General features: G+C 40.8%; 1 protein-coding gene across 4 annotated transcripts in view; it reads right to left on the reverse strand.

Annotated features, from left to right (window-relative positions):
• The window catches only part of LIPI (lipase I), a 36,687-nt gene that overhangs the window by 14,684 nt on the left and 2,117 nt on the right, over positions 1 to 19,886 (reverse strand). For 2 of the 4 annotated variants that reach the window (XM_065575832.1, XM_005294630.5), the window contains exons 1-6: positions 13,526 to 13,906; positions 9,912 to 10,288; positions 8,010 to 8,118; positions 5,328 to 5,429; positions 2,499 to 2,588; positions 895 to 1,062 (exon numbers count right to left, since the gene is read on the reverse strand). In XM_065575832.1, the coding sequence (XP_065431904.1) occupies positions 895 to 1,062; positions 2,499 to 2,588; positions 5,328 to 5,429; positions 8,010 to 8,118; positions 9,912 to 10,288; positions 13,526 to 13,604 (925 nt within the window). In that variant the 5' untranslated portion in view covers positions 13,605 to 13,906. Of the gene's footprint in view, positions 1 to 894; positions 1,063 to 2,498; positions 2,589 to 5,327; positions 5,430 to 8,009; positions 8,119 to 9,911; positions 10,289 to 13,525; positions 13,907 to 19,886 lie in introns of those variants that run through there. The other 2 variants (XM_065575827.1, XM_065575820.1) reach the window with 1 other exon arrangement.

The raw sequence follows: 19,886 nt of genomic DNA on the forward strand, positions 1-19,886 counted from the left end.
TCTTCAGTAGGCCACTTAACATACTTCTCCTGCTATACTAAGATCATAAGAATTGTCATTCTGGATTAGAGCAGGGGACCATCTTGTCTAGTATCTTATTCCAAAAATGGTCATTACCAACTGCTTCAGAGGAAGACATAAGAAACCTCCTACTGAACAATTAAGGAAAAGGTCCACAGGTAAAGTTTCTTCCTGTTCTTCCCATAAATTATCGGTTAGCTTATCACTGAATTATGAGGGTTGATATGCTTCCTGTATAATGTATTTGTGGATATTTTATCTTATAAAGGTTTAATCCACTCTGAATCCTACTAAACTCTTGGACTCAATGTAAAAAGTATTTCCATTTTACCCATTTTAAAATTTGTTGCCAGTCTCATTAATTGTCTCCTTATTCTTGTGCTATGAAAGAGGGTACATGGGTATGCCTGATTTAACTTCTTTACCATTCATTATTATGCATATTTCTATCATGCCCCTCTTATTCATCTCCTCTCTAAATGAAACTGTCTCAATCTCTTCAATCTCTCCCTAACCTTACATTTCTACATGATTCTAATTATTTTTGTTGCCTGCCTCTGTTTTGGACTAGTAAGCCCAGTGAAGAAAGTTTATATGGATTTAACCCCTGCAATGAATCTAGGGGCCTTTAAAAAAGCAGTCATAGCATTAAAACTTTAGATTATTTTTAGATGCTAGGTAGTTCTGCAAGCAACCCCTTTCCACAGATCTGTCAATGTCTCCTGTAATATTTACAGCAGGCTGCAATATGAATACGAAGTCTAAGCTACCTGAGAAACAGCTATTTTCAATTAGGAGACTGCTATGAAAACGTCACCAATACATTATTTGTCCTTCCAACTTACAAAACAGACACCAACATGTAACTCTTACCCAGTTCTGGACATGGCATTGGTTGAAAAGCTTCACAGTTGGCACATTTTCCATTCCTGTAATCCAAGTATGAATCACAAGGGTATGTTGTTATGTTGCAACTCCGTTTCAAGGATGACAGGAACAAGAAAACAGATCTCTGATGATCACATTTAAAAAACTGAGATCCTTTAATTAAAAAGGAAAAATTAAATATGCAAGGAATATGTACTGAATTATCTATTCTTAAAGAGAATTAATATTAGCCACACAACAAAATACATTTCAGTTCTTGCTAATGACTAAATTATTCCCTACTGCTCAGGGAGAAGGTTGATTTGTGGTTTATTTGGCTACCAGCTTTCAAAGGTGAGGAATGGATTTATACCTATCCAAAAATAAAAGATGAGGAGCTAGAGTATACAGTTGCTGAACAAAGGGGCTGTGTACATAGAAAAAGTATTGTACTGAGCTCTCTTGCAAAATTTACAGAGTTATTGAGATTAAACATGGGCCCAAGTCAAAATGGGCCAAATTGCCCCTCACATGAGAGGGAGCTCAGGGAGAACGATCTTCTGGGAGCATCACCTCATCAAGATTTCCCCCATGCTGTTCTTCTGGGGGGCAAGTTCCTCTCTCCCCACAAACTAGGCTGTAGGACCTTTCCATAACACTGCAGATGCCCGGGAATCCTAATGGATTCTCAAGCATCCAGAGCCATCCTCACAGGGCCCGCCACAGCAGTTCTGGTCTCTTGTGGTCCCACATTACTCTTGGCAGTGGGGCTCTGCTGTAGCCATTCTACCAGGAACTCTCCCTGGTCACAGCTGCCCAGTGGACATCCCTCTTAACAGGGAGGTCCCCACTGCAGAAGGGGTCTGTGGAAAGGCAATACAGCTGCAGTCTGTAATACTATATCACCTTTTCAATGTAAACTCTCTGAGAGAAGGATGTTGTACAACTTCTGTACCCTAAGCCTGGCATGACTATATACACCAGGGGTTGGCAACATTCGGCACGCGGATCACCAGGGTAAGCACCCTGGCGGGCCGGGCCAGTTTATTTACCTGCTTACTCGGCAGGTTCGGCCGATCGCGGCCCCCACTCGCCGCGGTTCGCCATCCCGGGCCAATGGGGGCGGCGGGAAGCAGAGCGGGCCGAGGGATGTGCTGGCCGTGGCTTCCCGCTGCCCCCATTGGCCCGGGATGGCGAACCGCAGCCAGTGGGGGCCACGATCGGCCGAACCTGCCGTGTCAGCAGGTAAATAAACTGGCCCGGCCTGCCAGGGTGCTTACCCTAGCGAGCCGCGTGCCAAACGTTGCCGACCCCTGATATACACATATACAAAGGTAGTAAGCATCTTACACACACTGTATACATTGTAAATAATAAGATACAGCAGGTATTTTGGTCAAAATCTAGGTAGCAGTATGCATGGACTAATTCTCATTTATCCAGTAGCAGAGTGGGAAAGAAAAAGAATACATTGGGATCAGCCATCCCAACAGTTCTATACATGCAAACCCCACTGATTTTAGTTTTGCCTTACCAAACCTTAGTTGATTAACTGGATACATCTTCTGTCATGCTCTTTTCTGAATTAAAATGAACATATCTTTATTTACCACCAAACAGTGTTTGTGGACAGCCAGGCTGATCTGCTCCTCCATTTGGATAGAAATCGATATTTCCTAAAGGTTTCCTGAAGCCTAGAACTAAAGTAAAAACATCTGAGGTAATAAAGTACATCAATGGAATTTTCAAATGATAATTTATAATTACACAATAATGTTTACTAAGGCTTTGTACGGGTCACCCCGCTCCTGCCCTGAAGGGGTTAAAACAGCCCTGGGAGAGGGCTGTGGTGGGGGAAAAGCTAGGCTGATTGAGGAAAGCAGCATGCCCCAATCAGACCACAGCTGGCCCTATAAGAGGGCTGAGGGCCAGAGGCTGACACACACTCTCTCTCTAGCTTCCTGAGAGAGAAAGACCTGTCTGCCTGGTAGCTGAGAAGGGTACCTGAGGTGGAGCAGTGTTGGCGAAGGGCAAGGGAAGCTAGGGAGCTCCAGCGTAGTAAAACCGCAGGCTGCAGGCCTTGTTAAGAAGGCCAAAAAGGTACTGGGGCTGCAGGGGGGCAGCCCAGAGATAGGTAAAGGCAGCAGGTCCTAACCCCCCTTGCCGATGATGAGTGGTATACCAACTGCAGTCTGCCCCAGTGAGTGGGGGCTAGATGGAGACTGGCAGTAGCCACTGAGGCAAGGTGGGGATAGAGGGTTGGGGGTTCCCCTGGGAGGGGAGACCCAGACACAGGGAGTACTGTGGTGGGCAGAACCCCTGGGCAAAGGGCACAGGGGTCCAGGAGAGACACGGGGGCAGGCGAGACATCAGCTGGCAGAGGGCGCTCCAGAGCTGGAAAAGAGCTAATTCCTTGGACAACCAGCAGGAGGCGCCGCACCGGTGAGTCATTACCCCGCGACAGTCTTAAAGGTAAATAAAAGTTTCTGGGGCTTATTTTCCTCTTGTTCTGTACATAGCACTCCTACTGAGACAAACTGAATATGGTCCTTTTTCTCTAGTTGCACTTCCCTCCCCCCCTTTTAATCATGTTATTTTCTTTAAAAACAAAAGTAATAATATGCAAAAATCAGTGGGCTATATTCTAACCACATATTTGCACAGGACCCCCATTGACACCAACGAGATTGCCATGCATGGAATGAAAGAAGACTAGAACCCTATGTTTACATAGTGTTGTGGTAGGGATTTTAATTGCACAAAGGTCAGGAAATTCAGAGCTCTGGTTTGCCTCAGCAATCAAAATTCTGCATCCATGTTAGTTTAATTAGGGTTTTTCATTCTGTGCTCATAATACTGAGCCCTGAGATAAACTAGCAAACGTCAATACAATGTAGTAGAATGGAAAGGAACTGACTTCCAGCCTTCCTAGCCCCTCAAAGACTCTCACTGATTTTAGTGCACTTTGGATTAGATCCATATACTTTAAACACACATGTATACAGTAGAACCTCAGAGTTTTGAACACCAGAGTTCTGAACTGAACTGAACCGGTCAACTACACACCTAATTTGAAATTGCAAGTACACAATCAGGCAGCAGCAGAGACAAAAAAAAAAAAAAAGTAAATACAGTGCAGTACTGTGTTAAAAGTAAACGACTAAAAATATAAAGGGAAAGTTGGTTTTCTTCTGCATAGTAAGGTTTCAAAGCTGTATTAACTCAATGTTCAGTTATAAACTTTTGAAAGAACACCCATAACATTTTGTTCAGATTTACGAACATTTCAGAGTTACGAACAACCTCCATTCCTGAGGTGTTCATAATGCTAAGGTTCTACTATACTTATTCATTTTACTGCATATGATCTTAGTTTACCAGGCCAAGGTGTTTTAAAGATTAATGTTTTAATATGTCTTAATATGTAAGTCAATACATTAATGTTAACTGTTAATATTATTATTGAGACCCTATTATGATACATATGACCAAAGGTCAGAGATGAGAGACTTTTTGTGCTCTTAAAAATCATCAGAACTAATTATTCTTTGGCAGAATTATGGTGCTGTGGAAATCCTGACTGACTTTCTTGATTTTTTGTATGATGAAAATCTTGATTTCAGCATTACATTAATGTGGTTCTTCTCAGGACTCTCAATAGTGGCTCTAAATCCATCCTAAGTTAAAGTCCATCCTCCACAGAAGTCAATGGGAGTGGTAGCTGCCTATATGACAGCAGAATTTGGCCCCGTAGTATTAAAATGTTCACAGTTCTAGATGCGTGTATGGACATGATGTGAGCATTGTACAAATTATCTTAATGCTTAACTAGCCTACAAAGAACACAGTATCAATTGACCCATTATATTTACACATATTTTGATTTCCTGGGCAGACTGCATGAATTCTTCTTCCTTCAAAGTGCATTTACTAGAATAATATAGACATAAATTACTAGAAAATAGTCTACTTCTCAGCGTCCTATGAACAAAAGGAGAGTTGTGTGGGAGTGAATCATCTGGCCTACACATTTGTTGATTTTTTAAATTAAAAAAGTCCTGATACTAATTAGTTTTGGATCTAGAGCTGAAACCTTTAGGTTGCTCGAAATAGTCCGATTGATGACAACCAAACCCTTCATATAAGAACAGAAGGATTGGGTCCTTCATCTCTAAAATGAATTCCATTTTCATTTTGAACAGGCACATAAGGACTTATTTAATGCCACTGAAGTCAATGGAAAGACTCCCATTTAGTACAATGGGATCAGACCCTTAGATAGCAACAACTCAGAACTACTCCTGTTTATCAGAATGAACCAGAGCAACATTACTTAGATGCTCCTAATTGACTTTCTCCCCTCCTCTTTGCTACTCCTGCATTCCAGTTTGTATATTTCCCCCTAAACTCAAATAGGAAAGTATAAGCTATGTCATTACCATCTATATCAGTATGAATGACATCAACAAACTGTGCATCTGTATGATCCAATCTCTCATTTGGTGGTTTCCCACTGAATGAAGGGCCAGCTGGGTCAAGACCTGAAAGAAAAGAAGAATCATGTGGGCATTATTTTTCTAGGGCTCTATTTCAATAATAATTTTTTCACCTAATTTTTTCTCAAATGCGGCCACCGTGGCTGCATGTGGCCACCAGAGGCTTTTCATGTGGCCACAGCCTCCTGGGTGGTGATGCAACAAAAGACAAGAATGTGCAAAGTACATTATTTGTTTCTATTCTGTTTGGGTCCAGTAAAGAATAAGACAACTGTATATTATTATGACTGAGTATGCAATAAAAATCTACATAAATTACAATGATTTGGATGTGTATATGTGCATATTTATTTGTTTTTCCTAAAGTTAATTAAACATTTTAGGAAAAATTGTCAGAATGGTCACCAGCAAGAGTTGGTGGCCGCACTTTGAGGCTACCAAAAAATTTCTTCTGAGACCCCCCCTCAACACCCATGTTTGAATAAATGCCTTTACAATCTATTCTAACACATAGTTCATGCACAAAGACTCACCCCTTTCTATATTAATAAATTAACAATACAGTTCAAGCCTTCACTCCAGACTTAGTATCTCCTAGGGTTCCTACTAAAGGACTGCTCAGTCCACATCCTAGATTCTCTACACCCAAAGAGCCACTCCCACCTCCCTTTTATCTAGGGGAGTAACAAGCCACCTACACCATGGTTCTGAGTCAGCAGAACTGCTTTATTCTTGCCCAGCAGAAACAATGTTTGCTAAGTGAGTGGCGTATTTCAGGCAAAAACTTCCAAACTGTGACGCCAAAAGAACATGGTATAACATTTTCAGAGGTCCTGATTCCAAGCGAGCCATGCCCCATTTCTAGATTTGTGTTGAAATTATCTGAAATTTGTGGTTAAACACAGTTTAATGAAAAACCAGGTGAAACTGGTCAGGTTTTGACTGAGTTTTCATGTGAAATTTAGTATTTGTGAATCTGAAATTCAGAGAATGACAGGTCTGAACACACAAGAATCAAAATAGAAGCTGGTTTCTTGAAACTTGGTGAAGTAAATGGCTTAGCTTTGTTCATCTCTGCCACAAATCCCTCAAATGTAGGGTCTCCATCCTGTATTTTTATGCACCCATGTTCCACTGATATTAACATGCTTCCAAACCTCCCACTGAAGTCAACAGGAATTCTGAAATACCGTATATACTTGATCATAAGCCGGTTCATTTATAAGCCGACCCCCGAAAGATGGATAAGTAAAAATGGAAAGTTTTTTATGACCCGTTCATAAGCCGAACCTATAATTCAGGGGTCAGCAAACTTTGGCTCCTGGGCCATCAGGATAAGCCACTGGCGGGCCGAGATGGTTTGTTTACCTCGCGTCCGCAGGCATGGAGGTAAACCTAAGTAAACAAAGTGTCCCAGCGCGCCAGCTGCTTACCCTGACGGGCAGGAACAGCAACTGGTGGGGAAATTTTTTTTGGGGGGGGAGAAGCTGGGGGTTAGGAGAGTAACTCCTGTGACCATGTCTCACATGACCCTACCCCTAGACTGGGACCCCCATACTCTCCCCATCCCATCCCTTCCCACATTATCTGGGGAGGGCCAGGGGAGGATGTCTCTGGCCTGGCTGGAGCTGCTCCGGCAGGCTGGGCAGCACACCTGCAGCCTGCTCCGGCGGGCCAAACCGGGCGGAGTGGCGGTAGCATGTTCCAGTGGGCTGGGCCGGGCGGTACAGCTGCAGCATGCTCCGGCGGGGCGGGGTGGGCAGCGCAGCCACAGCCTGCTCTGGGGGGTGGGGCCGAGCATCACGGCTGCAGCCTGCCAGCCCCGGAGCTGCAGCTGCTTCGGAGGCTGGGGGGAGAGCAGCGTGGCCAGAAGCAGCGAGACTCTGGCCCCGCCTCTTCCCTTCTGGCTCTGCTGGCTGTGCTGCCGCTGTTGGGGCCAGTGGCTGTGTCCCACCTCTCCCTCTCTATACCCGTTCATAAGCCGACCCCCTTCTCTGGAACTTCCCTTTTTACTAAAAAAATTCGGCTTATCAACGAGTATATACGGTACATACAATGCTTGATCAGGCCCTAGGCCTAAAATTAGGTTTTTAAATCCATATTTAAGCTCCTCTAATGCAGGTAGCCTGATCTGCGAGGGTGCTAGGCACTTGCAACTCTCATTTAGGATTCTAACTTTAGTCAAGTAGGTTTGAACATTTTGGCCACAATTTTTTTTTTCTCCAAAGTGACTTAAATCCTAGGACGAATTTTTGTAGTGGATTAAAAAAAATTTAAAATGTAATATTTCTAAATACTGTTTATGCTACTGTTATATTGGGTCAAATTAATCTCTTGATTTACATCAAGGATGCATTTGATCCATTGTCTTACTAAATTTAATCGTGTCCTATGTGTTGATTTTTCAACAGTGGCACGCATGTGGTATGCATAGGATGACCAGATAGCAACTGTGAAAAAACAGGACAGGGGGTGGGGGCGTAATAGGCACCTATATAAGAAAAAGTCCCCCAAAACAGGATTGTACCTTTAAAAACAGGACATCTGGTCACCCTAGATATGCAGCTAACTCAGACAATGATGGAATATAAACTAGAATGGGGGTGGCAGGTTTAAAAGTCTTACCTGTAATTCTGCCAAGTTTACCATTATACATTTCTCCAACAAATCCAGCTATATGAGCCCCAAGGCTAACTCCAATCATATGAATAGAGTCAAGAGAAGCTCCATATGCCTGTCAGTAAAAAAAAAGGCATGATTATGGGTTATAGAAATGTTAACCATAAGGTTTACAATATGGTTAGCTGAATAGACTTCAGTAAACTAAGTTTTACTATTTACTTTTCCTTAAAACTTTAGGGTTTTTTTTTTCTGACTTTTAAAAATGATGGATTTTAAGTGTCTTTTTTATTAAACTTTCTGTACTAGTTATACTGTACAGTAGTTATAAAAATGTATGAAGGAGGCTGGTAACCTTTCTTCCAGGCTATCTCATTGATTTTTTTGAAGAAGAGACAGAGTGTTATCAGATTCTCTAGAAAAAGCAACTCTGACCCCATCCCAATACAATTAAAAAATACTAATAACAAGCTCTGATATCACATAGCCAGTTCAGCAAGTCTACATCTGCAGGAATGCTTGAGAGGAGGCAATGCTTACCATATGAAGTAGGTGACTTAAAAAAAAAAAAAAAAAAAGCTATTGCAGGACTCGGGCAATACCAGCAGATCTAGAGCCTGCAAGGTCATGGGATTGGGAACTTCTCTCAATCAGTTCTAGAGGTATGATACATTATTCCTGTTCTGGAGGTGAATTAACAACTAAATGGCTGCATGACAATCATTTTGTCAGCATGACGTTTGGAGTCCTGGGCCTTAACATCTTTACCCCTACTTTTTACCCTCCTCCGTGAACATTTTACTGTAACACAAGTTGTAGCAGAGCATGATCTGCTCAATGCATATGGTGCAGACACTGTTCCACTAGGTAGCCTACTTGCTTACTGTAAGTGGCAAGCAGTAGCCTGCATCAGGGACCTGGGATTATGCAATATGTAGTCCTGTCTACCCCAGTATGGGACTGTGCCTACATTGTTATAATTATTTTAGTCTTATGTCAGTTTTCCACCATATTTTTGTAAATTAGTAAGTACAACCCAACCAGCATTAGCTGATCCCAGAGGCCATGCTATGGTGTGTCATATCTTCTGTCATCTCTTCTTACCACTTTCCCCCAAAACCCACTTTCTTTCTCTGTTAACCTTTGTGCAGATATTTTCTTGTTACAGAATCTTCAAACTTTCTGACAATGCTCAGGATGGGAAATGATGGGGATGGAAGAAATTCAAACAATAAAATTGATAATTAAATAAATGAGACTTTAAATTATTTTTGTCCATTTCATTAAGGACTGATCCTAAACCTAGTAAAGTCTTTCCACCGACTTTATGGGCTTTGGCTCAGACTTTTATTCATCAACAATTGTTTTAGCTGCTCCTGTTAGCACTGGTATATAAAATATTTTGTATAATGGAGAACTGTTTTTAACTGCCTTATATCAATGATTTCTGATAATCATTCCATATAAGAAATGTTCATAAGTGGGCTTTCTTTGCATCTCATTTAGTACTTAAAGGAGTACCTGATGCAACAATTTTTAATAATGTAATGGTCTAGAGTTTTGCATATCCTTCACGTGACCTTTCTCCTCTGAAATAGCAGCTCTTTGCTTAATGCATCTGAAACTCCTTGCTGACAAAGTGATTCAAATACAATCTCGGTTCCATTGAAATAAAGTGCCCAAACTGCTTTTGACGTCAATGGGAGCAGATGTGGGAACAAAGATATGTGAGTGATGCAGTAGTAACTTCATGCAGTCACTAATGTAAGCATTAGTACAAACGTTTCAAAGTATGGTATTTATTGTGTTCTTTCTGAGACCACTATATTTTGAACACTTTTTTTTTTTTTACCACCCAAAGCTATACTATTTTAAATCATTTACCTCCAGGGTAAATGTCTACCTTACCAACATCTGGTCAATATATTTCTTTAAGATTTCTGCAACTCTTCTGGTGTTGTGGACAGCATTATGATAAATTACAGTTGTAGCACCCCTGTTCCAATCTACTATAATGAGGTTAACGTCCTCTAAAGACAGTAGAAGTTCTTTCATGTCGTTCAGCCATACTGGTGTAGAGCCTGTTAGTCTTAAGCCATGGACTATAAAGACAGTTTTCTTGGTCACATCCAGATATGTAGATGCTGTTGTATTATATTCACTGAGACTCTCAGAACAGTTTTGGTTTGTCCTTGTGTACAACAGCAGTTTCACTTTTAGATCTGTCCCAGCTAAAGCATTGTGTATGCTAAGATCTGTGAATTCTTGACATTTTCGTTCTGTATCTGAAAAATAAAAATGTTAGACAATTGTTTGATCAGTTAGACTATGTAAAAGGCCATTCTTTTACACTCTTTCTTTCTCTAATTGTCCACAAAGATTGAAGTACTTCCATTCATTCTATCATTCTGAACTCGTCTAAAGCCTATGCTCATTCCAACTCTGTGACACAAACCTGGGGCCAGATCCACACTAGTGTAAATCAACACAGCTCAATGGACTTCAAAGCTGATTTACCCAACTGAAGGTTGGGCCCCCAATATTTTAACAAACCGTTCTCAGTTTCTCCTGTCATATGCCTCTTTATATAAAACTAAGTATAAAAATACAAACTGTCAATTTCTTTTGGAAAGTTAGAAGTAGGAAGAGGAATAGTAACTACTCTGCTCCTAAATGGTAGTTTTTCATGGAAGCTTGTTATTTAAACTAAGTTTTCAGTTTACTGAGGATTCTATAAATAGGCAAAAAAATAAATGGGAATCTGGCAGAGATTGGAGGACGTGGTTGCAGCACTTTCACAGTTCTCTGGAACCAAGTGGCATTACAGAGAAAGTGGACATGGTTAAATCACCCACACAGCTACACGTGGCAGGTCCAGAGGCCCTCGATATCCACAGTGCATTGCGGTGGAAGCATGAAGAGGATTACAAACTAGCTGACAAAGGTGTGTTTTGTTTTTTTTTAAATCAAGAATACTGTGATCCACATAAGAACGTCACTTGGAAAGGTCCTTTATATTCTTTTAATCAAGAAACCAACTGACAGGTGAGATCTCTGAACTCTATGTTCCAAATCTATATAACCAAGATAAATCATGTGAATTTCAACAATTAACAGACGGAATAATTAGAGGCCAAATTATTTGTGGAATAATTGATAACCAGGCCAAAGCAAGGTTACTGCAAGAAATGGACTGGACGTTGCAAAGAACAGTGGATATATGCATGGTTAATGAAAATCAAAATAAGGTGACAGAGCAGGGTTACAAAAAGTCCTGAGTCTTCCTGCTCTATCATCTGGAAAGGCACAAAATTTCTCTCTGCTCATTCATTCAGTCACCTCATTAGAAATGATTGGAACAATAATTAATACATATTTGGAATTCCTGACTTTTAAAATTAAATACCAATTTTTTTCTGAATAAAAGTGTTTTAAATGTTTTATTTTATTTTTAAGTAATTGGCAGTTATAATTTAATGGGTTACATCTTTGTGGATTAATATGACTCACTAAATCAGATAACTAATAAAAGAAGACACATCTGGCTGTAATCTTTAATAGACTGGTATATAGTGAATCTTAGTAAAGTGAGGAACTCTGAAATTTAAGAACAGTTCAGATTCAGATGCAATTATTTTGATCTTCATACTAACAACATCAAAAGGTCCTATTTAAATGTCTTACATTGGCAAGATCCTGAAATGTTATCATCTGTCAAATTTAATTTCTGGTTTTCAAATCATGACAATGTTAGGTGAGGTGAGAAAACTAAAATAGAAATTCTCTCTCACACATGCCATTCACACACCCACAACTACATGCTGGAGACAGTTTCAGTTAAAAAAAAATTACTTAGACATCTAATTGCATTTTAAATATTCAGATTCACAGCTAAACTTTACAACATTTTCCCTCGGTGTACTATGAAACAGCTCTTCTTCCTCTAGAAAATCCAAAATGGATATCACTATCTTACAATTAGATAAAATTATTATTATTACCATGTATTTCTCAAACCTGTGTAGTGAATTACACTGAGATACCTTAAATATTGAAATGTTCCTTCACATTAATGGGACTATTTTGATATCTACTCATGAAGCTCAATTCTCCTCTCACTTACATCATTGTAAATCAGGAATAACTCCATTCAAGTCAATGGAATTCCATGGGCATAAAACCAATGTAAGGGAGATCAGACTTAGATCAATGGAAACACAAAGGCCTATCCTGTTGGAGATATCAAAGATGAGTGAAACCTATTAGCTGAAAGGCATGCTACATAAGAGTTAAACATATCTCACAAGTTTACTTTCAAGTATGAATAGAGTATAAAAGGTGTTCACTGAAAAGTAAATACAGGAAAAAGGACAAAGCATCTGCTTTGTACACTTATGCATACTTTATATTGTGGAATTAGATGAAAACTCACATGGATTTGAAATGTTTATAAATAATTTGAGGCTGTTCAGCAGTAAATCATTAAGCAAACAGGAAGCTTTGCAAATTCGACTTCACACATTTTTGAGGCAACATTTATTGGTTTCAGGTTTCAGAGTGGTAGCCGTGTTAGTCTGTATCAGCAAAAACAACGAGGAGTCCTTGTGGCACCTTAGAGACTAACAAATTTATTTTGGCATAAGCTTTCGTGGGCTAAAACTCAGTTCATCAGATGCATGTAATGAAAAATGTAGTAAGCAGCATATATATACAGCACATGAAAACATTGGAGTTGCCTTACTAAGTGGGGGGTCAGTGCTAACAAGGCCAATTCAATTAAGGTGGAAGTGGCCTATTCTCAACAGTTGACAAGAAGGGGTGAATATCAAGAGAGGGAAAATTACTTTTGTAGTGTTAAAGAGAACAATGCAACGTATAACTAACATTGCTTTTTATACACCCTCATGAGAGAATACTCAAATATGTACTTTTATCACATGAGAAAATTATAAATATCAGTTGGGCAGTTGTATTTATTCCAGTAAATATATATCATTTCCCCGTTTTCTGTTTAAATTTGTACAATTTCTTTTATATTTGTCTTCACTTAGTGGCTTTTGAGGCTAGGACAGAGAGAACCTTACATAAACACATATTTTGATTGGAACGGCTTTAACAAACAAATTATAGTGTACATAACAAAAAATAAACTCATACATTTGTAAAATACACTTTGAAAGTCTTCATACCTAGTAAATTAATGCTGAATAATCTCATCTTATGTTTAAAACTATTTTGCAAAAACTATTTTACAGTTCTCATACACTTCCACAATACAAAGTGCACATACTTCTATGTTTGTGTACAAAAATGCAGAAGGAGATAAGGTATCATGTTTTCTCTTTATTTACCTTACACTGAAAAACTTTGTCCTAATTTCAAATCAGTCAAGTTCACTTGACTAATTGTTTGTTATATTAATCATGATTCATAAGGTTTAATCTACATGTCATTTTGCAGTTAGAAAAGTTAGTTTGCTTTGCTTGGAAAAAGTCAAGAGGAACTTTTAGTGGCTCTCTTACCTGATCTCACCCAGCACGTCAAAAAGATGAAGAGAAACAACTTCAACATATGGAAATTGTGAAAAGCAACACGTAACATCCACAACTGAATGGAGAAGATTTTAGTATTTCCTTATGTGTGCTAGCTTACACTATGATCTGACAATGAAACGTCACTGATAAAAACAGGTGTGGTGAAGAGAAGGAAGTGACTTTGCAAAGGGCAAAAACCAGTGTTCAAGCTTTTGCAATTCATGACTCCTCCTATTTCCATACTTAAATTGGTGATGCATATTCGGTTCTTTCAGAGTTATTTTTGTGGGTTTTTTTCTAATCGTCTGTTGCCCTTCTTTCTCTCTCCTTGGGAACTACTGGACTAACATGGGTCTATGCTTTGTGAGTAGTTGATGTGGTATGTTACTGGTGGCTCTGCCAGATATGTGGAATTTAGGGAGGAGTGGAAGTAATTATACATCATTTTGCTTGACCTCTCTGCTCAGATGAAATGCCAATGAAGACGGACTATGTGGTTGTTTTTGATGGTCTGTTATACATCTGGTGGTCTGCAGAGTGTGGAAATAGAAGATGCTGGGATGGGCAAAAGCAACTTACAGCAAAAACACATTTTGGCTATAAAAACATTCCGCTGTAAGGACTAGAAAGAAAGCCATTGTATTCCTAGGGATTGATTTGACCTTGTGATTTTCTTAAGGATTCTCCCTCTAATCTTAACCCACAGAGAGAGTGGGGAATATTTTATAGAAGACAGAACTGGTAGTCAGAACTCTTGACTTGTATTTCTGATTCAGTCACTGGTTTGCTGTGTTACTGAGAGTCAGGCATATCACTTAACTTCAATGTGTGCCAGTTTCCCCAGATGTAAAATAGAACAATACCTACATCTTCACAGAGGTGTTGTAAAACTTAGTCAATTATTACCCCTTTACACTTCCCTGTTGGAAAACCCACAGGAGTAGAAAAAGGCAAACAAATCTGAGTGATGTTTTCCTTGCAAAGATTCCTTCACAATTGTTCCCTTGGGTAGGAGATGTGGTTTCATGATGTTCTTTCCAGAACAATATATGAGACCAATTCCTCATGGACTAGCGAGAGACCAGAAGCTGGCTTTGTGTTCCTGGACTGTCAGAAGGTGTTTTGAGTCCCAGGCTGGCAGTACCACCTAGTGGAGATACTCTGGACAGTGTTGCCCAACAGTGAGAGTCAGTAACTGCTTGCAGCCATGTTGCCCGATGATGAGTCAGTAGACGGGGTAGGAAAACTGAGGTCCTCCATGCTCCACCGGGTTCCAACCCAGGGCCCAATGAAACAATATGTCAAAGTATGCGGCCTAGGGGGGTGGGCGCCTGCTCCCTGGGCTACTTCCTACCCTGGTATCAGTTCCTTTGCTGGTGCCACTGGGTAATTTCTGAGCTCCCCTTGAAGTCCTCCCTGGGCATGGTCTGGAGGGTTTCCCACCCTTTGTTGAGGTTTGTCATTGCAGTCCTCTGGGGTCGAAGGGCCTGTGGTAGCTTGGCACTGGGACCTAGTCCTGGCCACGTGGGGCCTCAGCTTTTCGGCAGAAGCCTGTACCACACAACTCCTCTCCTGTTCAATACGCCAAGACTGAGCTGGGCTGCTCCCTTTTGAGCTCCTCTTCCGTTGTGAGCATGCCCAGCAGTGTGGGTGGGCCGGGATTTCTGGGCCCAGAGCTGCTCCTTACCCCTTCCTTTCCCAGTGTGGGGCTTGTACAACTCATCACAGACTACCTCCACTCTTCAAAGGGTGACTCCACCAGAGCTATGCTGTCCACATTTCTACAGCTGGTAACTGCCCCTGTGGGCTCCTTTAAGGCTGCATTACATTTTTACTTCGAGCTCTGCTGGTGGTAAAGTGGAGAGGGGGATGGAGTAATAGGACTATTCACATGAGGAAAGTTTTGCAGAATCAAACCTTTATTTCATTAGTCTAAATATGAACAAGACTAACAGGAGCTTCCCACAAAAGTTGTTTTCAAAACTGAAAATGTTTGACTACTTGTTGTAGCTTCACTCATTCTCCATCTATTTTTGCATGGCACCGAAAGTCAGGATGATGTGTGCACATATTCACACCAGTTTTTAAAATATGCATCTTGTTCAATGCAATGTGCATCTACCTGTGGATGTTCATATCCTAGATTACATACATGGACATGATACAGAAAGTTTTGAAAATAACCTCAAATTTCTAACAATGTAGAGACTGAATCTTTTTTACTGGAGTCCTTTATTTCTGACAGGTCTACATATGAACTCACATAACCACTATAATCCATTACTGTGTCTCAGCTATTATTTTTTCCATTCCTTCCCCATCCTTAACCTTTGTTTGGTGCAAATAGGTTATTTTAAGTATGTTTCAAATTATTGACAAGTAAGATGATAATATAATTACAATTCTGTTAAACCACATAATGTATTTACACATTCAATCTTTTGAAGCATTAGGTTCTGCAAAAATTGCTATCTGCAAAGACTGATATTCTCCGATCACTTCATTCCAGTTGATTCTCTTTTATATTCCAATATTTTGTCATATAAATAATGGTGAAATAAATATATGCTCAAAAAACTTACTAAACAGCTTAGTAGAAATGCACGACATTTACAAGAAACACTTAATGTAATAGTAGCATTACATACCATCATGTAGGACATGCGCTTTCAGAAGTAATCTGCAATCTCTTGTCTAGGGAGCCAGCAGGAATTATGCATTATAAGGTTGATCTAAAGCCTACCTTAGTCATTGGAAAGACTATAGGACAGGGGTCGGCAACCATTCAGAAGTGGTGTACCAAGTCTTCATTTATTCACTGTAATTTAAGGTTTCGTGTGCCAGTAATACATTTTAACATTTTAGAAGGTCTCTTTCTCTAAGACTATATTATATAACTAAACTATTGTTGTATGTAAAGTAAATAAGGTTTTTAAAATGTTTAAGAAGCTTAAATTAAAATTAAATTAAAATGCAGATCTTATCAGTTTAGTGTGATGCTTGCCCTTGCTTTTCTTTGCTGAGTTTTCCAATGTCTGGCACGTATTCAGATACTTTGAGCTGCACAAAGGCTTCTGAGTGATCAGTTGTTAACCGGCTCCGAGAGGGAAGAGGACAGATTTCATGTGTGAAAATACTTGTTCACACAGGTATATGGATCCAAACGCTGAAAGCATTGCAAACGCAATTTTCTTCAAAGAGTTAAATTTCACTGGCAGGAACATCCATGATCTCTCTCGGTAGCTTCAAGTGCACTCCACAGATCTACAAACTTTGATGCCCACAATTCTGAGCTTTAACTGAATGAGCTGCATTTCGAAATCTTCAACACCCATCCACTAAAATACAGACAAATCCAAGTCGCTTTCGTTGAAGTTTTCAGGTTTAATTAGAAAAGAAAGCATTGGGCCAAATTGCTGGAAATCTTGAAATCTGACAGAAAATTCTGATTCCAGTTCTTGCATGTACATTCCAATCTCATCGACACTGACAGTGCAACGTGTTGGTAGCTCTTTTATGTGTTGGAAGTAGCAGAAAGTAGAAGTTTGAATACCCCGAGAAAAAACTGCTAGTTTTACAACAAATGCCTTCCAGACTTCATAAAGATTCAGAACCGTTTGCCCTGCACCCTGGAGTCAGAGGTTGAGTTTGTTTAGATGAGTGGTGATGTCAGTTAGAAACATGAGCTTACACAGCCATTTATCATCATCCAGTTTGGGGTAGTTTTGTCCTTTTTCCGACAAAAAGGCCTTGATTGCATCAAAACGGTTTACAAAGCTCACCATAACCTTGCCACGACTTAGCCACCGAATGTTGCTGTGATGTGGAATGTCGTTATAAGCACTGTCTATCTCTTCTAGCAGTGCTTGAAACTGTCTGTGAGTCAAAGCAGAGCAAGCAACAAGGAAATTCACAATTCACACCACTGTATTCATCACATTATTAAGCTCTGAATTAGAAATTTTAGCACACATGTTTTCTTGATGGATGACACAGTGAAATTTCACTGTAGGGCGGCCAATTTGATCTTCAAGTAACTTTACAAATCCTTTCTGTTTTCCGACCATGGCAGGAGCACCATCCGTTGTCACACAAAATATTTTTCTGATGTCAACTCCTCGTTCCTCAAAATGGTTTACAAAACTTTCCACTATATCTTCCCTCTTTGTTGTGTCATACAGGGGTTTTAGGCAACAAAGTTCCTCTTTGATTTCATCGGAAGCACAATATCTTCCAACAACTGCCAAAAGTGGAACATCATTTATATCCACACTCTCATCCACTGCAACGCTAAACACTGCTGTGTCTTTTAATGCAGTTGTCTGCTTTTCCTTAATTTTTTTTTTTTTTTGCCATTTCGCTTATGCAGCTCTCAACTGTTCTGGCAGAGACAGGCAGTTCTTTTATTCTAGATATGATCATATCTTTATTTGGCAAATCGTTGAACAAAATCTCTGAACTGCTGAGAAAAACTTCTTTTATATATTCCCCATCTGTAAATGGCTTTCCGTTTTTCACAATGCACTGTGCAATCTTGTAACTTCCTTCTGTAGCTTGATTTTTACTCACACTTAAGCTTTTAAAAACACTGCTTTGCTTCTCATATCCTGCTACTGCCTTTTTGATCGATTCAGTCTTGTCTGCTTCACAAACAGCACGGTCCTTCTTTTGAATAAATCCAAATGTGTTTGTCCAAGAAGGCTGAAAAGAACGGACATCTAACTTTGCTGTCTTAGGAGCTGCCATTTTGTCAAATGTTCCCCTCAACTCTCAGTGGGAAAAAAAATGGTGACAGAGGGCACGCACAAGGTCAAATGCAGATGTGGTCTGATATAAGCAGCAAACCAGGACTTTAAAATATCCCAATGGCCTGGAACAATTTTTAAGATGAGGGTGCTGAGCTACGCCCCCTCTTGCCCATCTGCATCCCTCACTGCTCCAGGCTGGGGCCAGTGGGCCACAGCTCGGGGCAGCTGCAGAGCATTGGGCCCAGGCCAGGAGCAGAGCGCCAGGCCCAGGTTAGGAGCAAAGCCCTGGGCTGGATGTCAGTACCTCAGGCTGACAGTGGGCTGAGCAGGGTTGGAAGCCCGGACACCCAGCTGGTAGGGAGCCGGTGGCTGGAACCCCAGACTGACAGCGAGGTGAGCAGGGCCGGCGGCTGGTATCCCAGGCCAGCAGCTGAGTGGGGCCGGTGGCAGGGACCCCGGCTGGCAGGAGGATGACGGGCGGAAACCCAGACCGGCAGCAGGTTGAGCCGCTCAGCCCGCTGCCAGTCTGGGGTTCCATCGCCGGTTCCTGCCAGACGGGGTCCAGGCCGTCGGCCCCGCTTAGCCTGCTGCTGGCCTGGGGTTCCGTTCATCCAGGCAGGCAGCAGGGCTGAGCAGGGTCAGCGGCCAGGACGCCGGCTGGCAGCAGAGTGCCACTAAAAATCAGCTCGTGTGTCGCCTTTCAATCCCTGCTCTAGGACATACCAAGGTACAATCCAGGCTAATGAGCAGCTGTGTCACCTGTGCCCTGCAACTTGTGTGCTTTACACTGTCTTGCTGAAGTGGCTTCCATCTAGGTTGCTCATAGCCTCCAACGTGCGAGCTACACCCTGAGTACTGCAACCTGCCAGCCATATCTGGGTTACACTCTAGCTCTCATCAGCTTTAGTTATATTGCAGGGTGACCCCAATACACCCTCAGTCTTAGATTTACCCCAGAAATGTATGCCCTGTATTGCCCAGACCTGTCCTGGACAATACAAGCTATATTAGATCCATTATTCTTTAAAAGGAATAATATGCACACAACTTGCCTCCCCAAATGGAATTTATCAGAATTCCAATTTAAACACACTGGATTAAGTAAAACACAACAAGTTTATTAACTACAAAGAGAGAGATTTTAAATAAGTACAAATAATGAGGCATAAAAGTTAGAAATGTTTACAAGAAAAATAAAGATAAAATGCTACTTGTACCTAGATTAACAAACTATGTTAAATTCAAAGCAAAGTTTTCTCATCACATGTTTTCAGCAGTCTTACTGACCAAACTTCCTAGGTCAGGACCATTCTGCTCTCCCACCCCCATCCAACGGCTGTTTCCTTCGTCTCTTCAGGTGCTGTGAATTGATGGGCACAGAGACAGAGAACAGTGGGATGCCCTGGGGTGTTTGTCCCTCTTTTTTATAGTTTCAGTCCCCCTCTTGAAAAACATTGCCAGCTGAGTTTCAGGAGACAGTGTCCATACTGAAGGATGATCCCTGCTGCTTTTCTTCCCCTTTTTTGAACTTCCTTTGTTTTGCTTCCTACTTCATTACTCTGATTATTGCTTAAATGCAAACTAAGCAAAGCACACATTCC

Source organism: Chrysemys picta, chromosome 1 (assembly GCF_011386835.1).
Source record: "Chrysemys picta bellii isolate R12L10 chromosome 1, ASM1138683v2, whole genome shotgun sequence".
Lineage (NCBI taxonomy): Eukaryota > Metazoa > Chordata > Testudines > Emydidae > Chrysemys > Chrysemys picta.